Raw genomic sequence first — 10186 nt, 5'->3', positions numbered from 1 at the left:
GCGTGCACTGTGCTTAGAAACCGTTGGGTCGCCGGCGCTGCAGGGGCGGTGGCAGGGCAGCGCGCTCCTCTGCGGGGTGCTCCTCAGGGCTCCCTGAGGCCGTAACCACAGGTGCGAGCGGAATGGTCGACCTTCGGCTTCTTGGATTCACAGGGACGCCTGGGAGCGTGCACGGGGGAGCTGGCTCCGCCGCGCTATTGCCATGCGCCGGCTCCCAGAAAATCAGGTGCTGGGCTTGCGCTCCTCCCGGCACGCCTCTAATGGCGTTTTTGCCTTTCGCTTTACTTGTTTCAATTCCTTAGTTTTAGCTTCTGTAAGCAAACAAACAGAAATTCTTGTAGCCCTTGTCTGTCAAAAATAATCATTCTGATTTAAATTATTTTCACAAATCCCTTTACCGTTCAAATTATTATTTGTCTGACATTCAAATGCAAGCAGTTAAAAGCTTGTATTATGCAGGAGCAGGGCAGGGATGGTGCCCCTGCGCTGGGCACCGGTGAGGCCGCCCCTCGAGTGCTGTGCTCAGCGCTGGGCCCCGCACCCCAAGGCGGCCATGGAGGGGCTGGAGCGTGGCCAGAGCAGGGCAGCGAGGCTGGGGCAGGGGCTGGAGCACAAGGCTGGGGAGGAGCGGCTGGGGGAGCTGGGGGGGCTCAGCCTGGAGAAGAGGAGGCTGAGGGGAGCCCTCATCGCTCTCTGCAACGGCCTGAAAGGAGGCTGGAGCCGGGGGGGTCGGTCTCTGCTCCCCAGGAACAAGCGATGGGACGAGAGGGAACGGCCTCAAGCTGCGCCAGGGCAGGGTTGGGTTGGATATTGGGAAAAACTTCTTCACTGAAAAGGCTGTCAGGGCCTGGCCCAGGCTGCCCAGGGCAGGGGCTGAGTCCCCGTCCCTGGAGTATTCAAAAGCCGGGGAGATGTGGTGCTTGGGGACATGGTTTAGTGGTGGGCTTGGCAGTGCTGGGTTAATGGTTGGACTTGACGATCTTAAAGGTCTTTTCCAACCTAAATGTTTCTATGATTCTATGATTCTCATCAGGTTGTTAAATAACCTGACTCCACCTACTGCATCTATCATACCATATCGTTTAAGAAAATAACTGTAATATGCACAAATGCTTCATTCATCACAGTAGGCAGAATTCAGTGCCTGTGGCTATAGAATGCCCCGGTTTTTTTATCTATAAAGAAAGAGGGGTTTTTTAAGACTCCATTGTAGAACAATCACTGATGTATTGCATCTTCTTACACAAAGAAGCAAGAATCTTAAATGCCAAGAACATCGACTCCTGTTTATAGGTTTTTCAGGCAATATCTGTAAAATTTTATTTATTTCTATTTGTTTGACCAATCAAATACATTTTTTTATAGAAACATCAAGGCAGACTGAGAAACAACAGAATTAAGACTGTTTGTACTACCTTGGTTTAGTCAACAAGTATCAGGAATTTTATTTTTTAGTGAGTGCTTGTCCTGCTCGGTTGCCTTGGCTCTCAGCAGCTTTGCCCACTTACTCCCAAACTCCAGCGACGTCTCCCAGCTGCTCTCAGCCCTCTCCCAGCTCCACATCCCATCTATACATCCCCGAGGCGGCTGCCTCCCTCTGCTCTTTTCTCCCTCATGGATGCAGGTTTTTGCTTTTAGAATTCAAATCAAGCTGCTCTGTTGGGTTTTTTTGTTGTTATTTTACAATTATTATTTATTGTTATTTTATTATTAAAGCTGCCCTGAACTGTTGAGCCTCTTTACTCATGCTTGGGCAGGGAATGGTGCTGATCTGTTGTGGTTTTGACTGGGAGTCCGGATGAATAAACCAATGCACTGAAGGTCGTTGTCCAGAAAGGTTGTTGTCCACATTAATAAGATTAGTATTAGCAAGGTCAGACATATTTTCCCAAAATTGAGCTTTTTTTTGTATTTTTGTAGTATAACTTAAACAGATCTTTAAAACAAAGATTTACTTCAAACTAGAAATGTAATGACAGCTAAAAATGAATCCAAATAAGTTTCTGAACTGAGAAATACATGTAATCTGTCGGGATATAGTTTTATCTAAGCAAGTCAAAGTTTTCCAGTGAAACATTTTTTCATTAGATTTTACATTCTTCTGTAAATTTACATGTTGTTGTAAAATTCCCGATCAGTTCTGCTGTTTGCTCTGAAAAACGGAACCGTGTTGTCCTCATTCGTGGGTCAGAAGCTGGCCCAAGTCTCGTCCGAGAACTTTGTTGAAAGAAGGAGCCTTGACAGCGCCGGATCGACACCGCCTCCCTCGCTGCGGTCTTTAGGGTCACCCCGTTCCCAGAACGTTATTTTGAGCCTTCTCTTTGCTGGGGGTGTTGCCCCACTTTGCGCTACCACGGGTGTGTGTCTTTGTCTGAGCTCCTTCGCTGGTCCTCCGGGCGCTTCATTCACGATTTCACTCCCAGTAGTTTTTCTCATAGACAATTATGAAAGAAACTTTGATAGTGAGTCAGCTTTGTCTGGCGAAGCAGAGGCAACTGCTTCTTTGTGTATGTTGCTGTGTATCTTTTAAATAGGAATGAACGGGGTTTTCACAGCCATAGTCTATGTCCACAGGTTGAAAAACTGCATGGGATAATTAGCAAGGAGCTTGTGTGGTGGCATGGGGATTCTGCCTCCATAGTGCTTTGACAAAGTAGTGTCGTTATGAAAGAAGAGCCTTCGGAAAGCACACAAAGCGTGAAAGAAACACTGGCGAAACATCCATGTTTTGAGATAGAGCAGGCAGGATCCAAGTTCCACTGCTCCGGGGCTAAACAAAGCCTCCAGGACAGCGTTTTTCCCAGAATTTCTTGCTGTTCTCAGGTTTCTACTAAATCAAATCTGTTCATGCTGTTGGTGAGCACTGAGGTAAGTCCTGCTCCGAGGAAGAATTGACAGCAACCTGAGCACCCTCCTGCTGACTTGTTCAGCACCGGGCGATCAAGTGCATGACATTAACGGCCTGTCTGTCTGCATCAGCAGCTCCGCGACATGCCTCCGATGGAGTAAGGACAAACTGTGACACCCTCAGCCAAGCCCACCTCCGCGCAGACAGCTCACAAATCACAGGGACTTCCTTTGATTTGGTGAATGGTTGAATTATTTATTTTTACATAGAACTCTTATCAGAGTTTTCTGAACCGTGGGATGGATGCAGCATAAAAATAGCATTAACAGATAAAAAGTACCATCTTTCTCCCTACTTTTATCTGTCTCGGATTGCAAATTCTCTGGAGTGAGTTTGTGTCTTGCTCTTAAGCTCCCTATGCCTGACAGTTACACTAAGCTAGAATATGGTTTTTGCAAGGATATGAGTTTTCAGTAACTCGTATATTCTTTCCTTAATAGTATTGATTCTAAAGGACCTTTGAGTTTCATTGATAGTATGATGTTCTAAATTTGGCACCGGCTCTACAGACTTTAATAATGCTGCCCCATTCCAGAATGCTGCTGCTTGTTCTTGGGCAAAGTCTCTGTTGGAGAATTTTGAAATAAAAATCAACAAATGCATGTAGATTTTAGCACTGTACTTAATATTATATGTTTTGTTGGCAGATCTGAAGTTATCACTATAAATTGTGTGTTGTATAGTTTATGAATGTGTTGGGATGAATGGGTGGGCATAGAGTGCAAGCTATATTAATGTACGAATTCTGTGAAGTTGGGTCCGCTTTTGCCCAGTTCTCCACTGCTTACTAGAATGAATTTGCTTGCCTCAGTTTTGTTTATTTAGATTTGACTCAAAACCTCTTACTGCAAATAAAACTCCTACATTGTTACCAGGCTTGGATAAACTTATATAGATCTTAATTGCTGTTTTGATGATCCACCGCACACTCCTGCATAGAAAGCTCTGTTGCCTTTGGGTAATCTCTGCTTGCTTCTGTGGCTTCTTACTTTTTTTTGCTTTTATTAGTTACATCATGAATGTCTGAAAAGTATTTGTAGGAAACCAAACATCATTGCTTTTCTTAAGACTTTTTTTTTTTAAGAACATAAACGTATTCTGCCTGTACAGAGAACGGTTTTCCCAGCTGTTGCTGTCCCAAGCCCTGCCGGTGCCGGCGGCTGGTGCCTGGGTGTCCCTCCCGAGCAGCCGCATCCTCTGCGCTCTCTGAAGTCCAGTGCAGATGAAGTGACAGAAAACGTTTATAGTGTGTGATTTAAACGTTTTGCTCTCTGCAGTGTAATAGAAAATATTATTACACCAGACAATGTGTCTAGCTCTTGCTTAATCCGGGAAGAGCCGCTTCAGCCGGCTGGCGCGTACCTCATGCTTTCTGGAAATGTCTTGTGTCTCACCGTGCGTTTGGTGGGTGTCACATCGCCTGCCCACCGCCCGCGTTCTGACAGCGGTTGTGTGATTTCCCTCCTTCCAGGCAAGTAAGAAAATGTAGTGGGACGGAGGGAAGGCCGAGAAGCCCCGAGCGAGCGCTGGGACGAGGGCCTCCGGGCGGGACTCCCCTCCCTGCCGCGCGGCCTCACCATGTCCAAGAAGGGCGGCAGCAGCCGGGCTAGGGGGGAGAAGCCGGACGCCTTGGCCGCCTTGCAGGCTGCCAATGAAGAGCTCAGGGCCAAGCTCACCGACATCCAGATAGAGCTCCAGCAAGAAAAGAGTAAGGTGTGCATCTTTTCCTTTCCTTTCCCCGTTAATTAAAATAAAGATAGCCTGTTGTTTCTGACTGCTAACCACTCTTTGCCCCGCTTGTAGCTGACTTGTGCGTGACTTCGGCAACAGATCATCAGAGCGCGTGCCCCAGGAACCAGCCTTCTGTGGGAAACAAGAGGCAGCCCCTTTATTGCAGATTTTTAAATTGTTCTCCTTGTACTTGTAACGTGCATATGGGACAAAAGATCTCTGAAAGCGAGGGTGCTTCAGCAGCACAGCTCTCGGTGGAAAAGCCAAGCAGTGAGGATGGCCGATTCCTGGGCGGGCGGGACTCAGCGGCGGGCAGCGCGCTTGCTCCCGCCATCCAGGAAGAAAGGAAGTTGAAAAATCGCGTAGCTAAATGCCAGAAAAAGAACTGGAAAAACAAACATCTGCTCAAAACAGATGGCATACTCGTAGTGGTGGGCTGAAAGCGGTCCGTGTCCTTTGTTTCTCCCGCTAGAACTTTTTCTAGTAAATATTTACCTATTTACGAGGATGTCTGAGGGTTTTGAATGCAATTTTGTGTTATTCGGAAATTCTCTTTGCTTCTTATTCGCTTTCACATTTACACTGATTTAATTTGGATTTTATGCTCAAAGTCCTTCAAAGCGGCTGCATGCAGCTTTCAGCTGTGCTCTGCCTCCCCTCCACCCGCCGAAGTGGAAGGAGCTGCAGTTTCCCCGCGAGCCTCGGAGAGGGCGGCAGCCAGTGCAGCTGGAGCCTCAACTTGAAGAGCTTTTAGCCGTAGCCTTCAGACCACTTCTCAGTGAGGGCATGAAAAATTTATTTGCTTTTCCATAATCCCCCAAATTAGTTTCCACTGATAAACTTTGGGGGTTTTTGGTTCCAGAATGCCGGTAGAGACAGGCATTCTCATGCCGGGGCAGAATGATAATTCTGCATTTTTCCATTAATTTGCATCATTATCAGGCATTGTAGACTATGAATCTAATTTTTAAGGAAGCTTCTAAGGGGGGGGGGGTGTGCGGTGTATATGTGTATGTATATATATATATTTTTAAATAGAACACCTATTAATCCTTTTGTTGTGAAGCAGCGTTTGCATTTTTAAGACTGAGGACCCTGTTTTCCTTCCCCCTGTCCTCCCCAGTCCTTTTGATCCAACACTTCTCATAATGGCTCCTCTTGAGTTCCTGGTATGGTTTTAAATTGAAATATCATTTGACCCTTCTGTGGTCAGATGCAGTGAGTTATCTGTTATGCATAATTCATCGCTGAAAAAGCATCTCATAAAATGCAGTTGTTTGGGGCTTCACAGTCGCTTGCACAGAGCTTTTTCTGTCTTGCATATGCCTGTGCGCACAGCGCAGTTTGGATCTGCGTGCCAAAATACTGGCTTGGCATCTGGTTTCTCACGTAGTCTTTCGGGGATGCAGTGTGACAGCTTCTGCAGCTATCCGGCTGAAAAACGAAGTAGGGACCGAGACTTACGCCCCGAGATACTGGCCAGTTCCTAAATGTGTATTATTTTAGACATTAGTCTGTTCCTAGCAGCTATGACACAGAGATCAGGGTACTTCTGAGCACGCGCTGCCTGTAGCGGGTGGGCAGTGACGGCTGGTTCAGCTGGGCTTTGTGCTTCTGCCATAACTTTATGATCCTTATTTATCTTGTGTTAACTCATGCTTTTAGGGCACTGACTTGGGCAAATGAAAGAATCAGTAAGTTTGCAAGGCATTATTATTTAATTATAAAAATAGAATATGATGCTAAAGTCAGCATTAGTGCCTAGACTTTCATCCTCAATATTAATAATTTGTGCAATGACAACGATACAGTTTTGTTTCTCTTTTTCTAAATATGCAGATATTTCTGCTTATGCTGATCCCCGGTGAAAGAAAAGTCTTTTCTACAAATTTGTCAGGGTTCTTTTTCTTATTTTCACAAATTACTTTGTCCTTAGGAGACTTCTCGAAGTTCTCTGCAATGTCACAGTTTTTTCTTTACACCTGCATGCTTTGGTTCTGCAGTGTGCTCATTTGTGAGGCGGACTTAGGCATGCTCTTAGCAAGGAAACCTTATTGTGTCAACTGGGGAGGAAAAATGCGCCTTTACTAAAGAGAATTGACCTGAACATTTTTTCCCAATGAACACTACAATGTAGTGCATATCCACTTCTTAATTTTAGCATTTAAGTATGTGCACAGGCTGTTGTGATAAACATTACAGGACAGAAAAGACAGAACGAACAGACGTGCACTCCCTGCCTGGGAATAAACCTGCCCAAAGGAGAGGGTCAGCCGTGCAAACGCTGCAAATGCTACTGCAGATACGTGCGGGGAGTAGCTTCTCGTGCAGTACCTGCCGTTACGCAGCAACCACTTCGATAAAAAGCTGAGGTGGGTCCCGTTTTCCCCTAAGACACAGGATTCTCATTTGTACCCCAGAAAATCACTGATGACCCACCTCCGTCGGCTCTTCTGGTGCGTAGGCACAAACGTAACCTCCCAAGCGGGGTTTGAAGTCACCAGCGCGACGGACGCAGCCCGGTCGGTCCGCTGCGGGTCGCAGCCATAGCACCCGGAGGACGGCTCGCGTCTGAAGGGTGTTCCTCATCGTCGCTGTTGGTCCGGGTTATGTGGAGCGGCAGTGGCTGCAGCAGTGACAAGGTGAACACGCACTGGTGCTTCTGGAGAGAGGATGGCTCTGTCAGGGCTAAGACAGAGTTGTGTCCGGAGTATTTGTGGTAGATTTAGAATCACTTTTACAACCCCCAGTCCTGGCGGTGTTGCTAGGTTAGCTGCGTTACGAAAAGATCCCCACAGGTACCTGCCAAACCTCGAGTCCAGTGGCGGCTGTGACAGTGCATTGAAAGCATTTGCCATAAATTGTAAAATACCTTTTCCCTGTGAAAATGTTTTACAGGGGTTTGTAATGTGTATTTTCTTCACACAAAATGCATCCAGAGAGGAAATTGCTCTTTCGTAAGTCTACAGCGTGAAGACTGTGCAGCAGAGCTCAGTGACCTTAGTTTTACCTGGAACCCAGTTAAAAAAGGGATGCTCAATATATCATAAAGTATTATATCATAAAGAATGAACAAAATGCCAAATGTGTGGGTCTGCGCGTGGTAATACTAACTCACCGGGTTGGGCTTTTGCTCTGAGGCACAGAAATTAAGGTCTAACATTGTAAAGTGATCCATACCATTTTTAGATAATATCATGATTTCCATTAATCATTGTTGATTAAAAATACTTTTTTGATTTTCCTTGTAGGTCAGCAAGTTGGAAAGAGAGAAAAATCAGGAAGTTAAGCAGATCAAAGAGCACGAACAGCATAAAAGTACGGTGGTGGTAACAGAGCTCAAAGTCAAACTTCATGAAGAGAAAATGAAGGAGCTCCAAGCTGTTCGAGAAGCACTTTTGAGACAGCACGAAGCTGAACTACTTAGAGTAATAAAAATTAAAGATAATGAAATCCAGAGACTACAGACCCTTCTCAATGCTGTACGTGATGGGGCTCCTGACAAGGTGAAAACAGTGCTGCTCACGGAGGCGAAGGAGGAGGCCAAGAAGGGGTTTGAAGTGGAGAAAATAAAAATGCAGCAAGAAATTTCAGAGCTGAAAGGGGCTAAGAAACAAGTGGAAGAGGCTTTAACTATGGTCATCCAAGCTGACAAAATTAAAGCAGCGGAGATAAGGAGTGTGTATCACCTGCATCAAGAGGAAATCAGCAGAATTAAGAGGGAGTGTGAGAGAGAAATTCGTAGACTGGTACGTGTTGCTGTCTCCATCTATGTTTTTACTAACACTTATTGATAGTAAGTAAATGAAAGTTCAGTGCTGGACTCAGGTGAATGGATAAGGATGATAAGGATTGGCATTCAAACTTCTGGGGGCTGCTTCAAATCTGTTTTACATTTACTAGTAGAGATGTCAAAATGTTTTTTAAAAACGATGAGGATGTTTTGTAAGGAACTTTTTTATCCATGACAGTGCCTATTAATATTGTTCACATTTCAGATACCAGGAAGAGGCCTTGGGTTACTAGCTGGTTAGGGGAATTCTACAAAACACTTCTGTTTCTTGGCCCGTGCCTCTATTTCCCCACCATTTGTTCCTCACTGATCCACCTTGGTCCCTCCCTTTCCCGCCTTTGCTGGTTCCCATAAACATCACGTAATGAGCTTTACCCAGTCCCAAAATGCTCACTCTTCTGCATCCCATAGTGAGTCCTATACCCTGTAGGCAATGACCCCCTTCGCTCTGCAAGGCGTTCAGGAAGGGGTTCCTTTCTGAGACCCCCCTTGGTGGCTTTCCCCCAAGACAGACGCTGGTGCTCCTCCTTTGGTGGCCCCGTGAGCAGCGATTCAGCAGGCTCCCGACCTCAGTAGGTTACTGGGGTTCCTCACCCGTCATTGCTCGTCTGGTCCCCCCTGGGTCTTTGTGTATGCTCACCAGCCCTCAGTCACCTAATGGAACCACTTGAGTCTGGGGTGCAACAGTGTGCGTCTCAAAGGCAATAGCTACATGCTTGTGGCTTCGGAGTATTCCTCCAGTGTGTTTGGAGACTTGTTGGAGAGATTAAATTGGACCATGTTGCTTGGAAAAGGGGAGGACTCCCTGCAGGAGGGAGCTCCCTCCAAGAGGGAAGTCTTTGCCTGAGAGCCTGGCGGGCCACCAACGCTTGCTGTGTTTTAGGATGATTTCCTCTCCACTGCCGTCTCAGACGCTTGCCTTAGGAGTCACAGCCTTGTGAGCGCCCGGCTGATTTGCAGGACTGTATCCCTTAACTGCTGCTGCCATTCCCAAGGACGTGGGAACAAATGTGACACCCATACTCTCATGATGCATATTTTGGGTCTTGTCTCAATATTTATTTGAAGTTACCATCTTTTTGTGTTTGCCATGCTTTTTTACAGCATTCAGTGTCTCAGTATAAACTCATCCATGTCTCTTCTAAGTCATTATCCTTTGACTATTGCCCAAATCCTAAAAAAAACGTTCAAATGCACAATCAGCTTGCAGACTGGCCCGAAGTCAAAGCATGGCAGCGTAGCCACGCTTCAGCGAATGCTCTGCAGAACCTGCCCGCCACAGAGCTGGTGCAGCATCGTCTGCGCCCTAACGAACCAGGGGACTGTCGGCGCCGTGCCTTGCCCCGTGAGCCGGTGGAGCATTACCTACCCTCTAGTTAGCCACCCCTTCTCTCAGGCTTTAGGCTGTTAGGGTTTTTTTCCCTTCATAGATTATTTTATTTTTATGAAGAGGATATTAAAATAATTTATAACCAGCTGATCTATTGATACCGCTCAAATATCCTGCAGTGTAAGTACTTTCTTCTCTAAACATACATTACTAGATGCATTGATTTAATACATCAGAATGAAAGGATGGCTAATGTACATCCTAAATAAACTTGCTGCATTACATGAAAAGTCCACGCTAATGGCCTCTAATGTAGAAGCTATAAAATAAATATGTTCTTAGTTATAAGGAATAGAGTGGTTTGAGGTTATGTTTTCTAAATTGCCTTTGAAAATCAAACTTTTTTTTAATTCCTGCTTGAAAG

The 10186-nt window shown here is 45.8% G+C and overlaps 1 protein-coding gene across 18 annotated transcripts in view; it reads left to right on the top strand.

Annotated features, from left to right (window-relative positions):
- Window positions 1-4486: 4486 nt before the first annotated feature.
- The window catches only part of JAKMIP3 (Janus kinase and microtubule interacting protein 3), a gene marked incomplete at both ends in the record, with an annotated part of 38840 nt that continues 33140 nt past the window's right edge, over window positions 4487-10186 (top strand). For all 18 annotated transcript variants that reach the window (XM_082311130.1, XM_082311134.1, XM_082311131.1 and 15 more), the window contains 2 exons: window positions 4487-4621; window positions 7891-8388. In XM_082311130.1, the coding sequence (XP_082167256.1) occupies window positions 4487-4621; window positions 7891-8388 (633 nt within the window). The remainder of the gene's footprint in view (window positions 4622-7890; window positions 8389-10186) is intronic.

The sequence above is a fragment of the Platalea leucorodia genome (genome assembly GCF_965183815.1).
Source record: "Platalea leucorodia genome assembly, chromosome: 4".
Taxonomy (NCBI): Eukaryota; Metazoa; Chordata; class Aves; order Pelecaniformes; family Threskiornithidae; genus Platalea; species Platalea leucorodia.
Note: the sequence above shows the minus strand (reverse complement) of the source record. Positions and strands in the feature narration are given on the sequence as shown.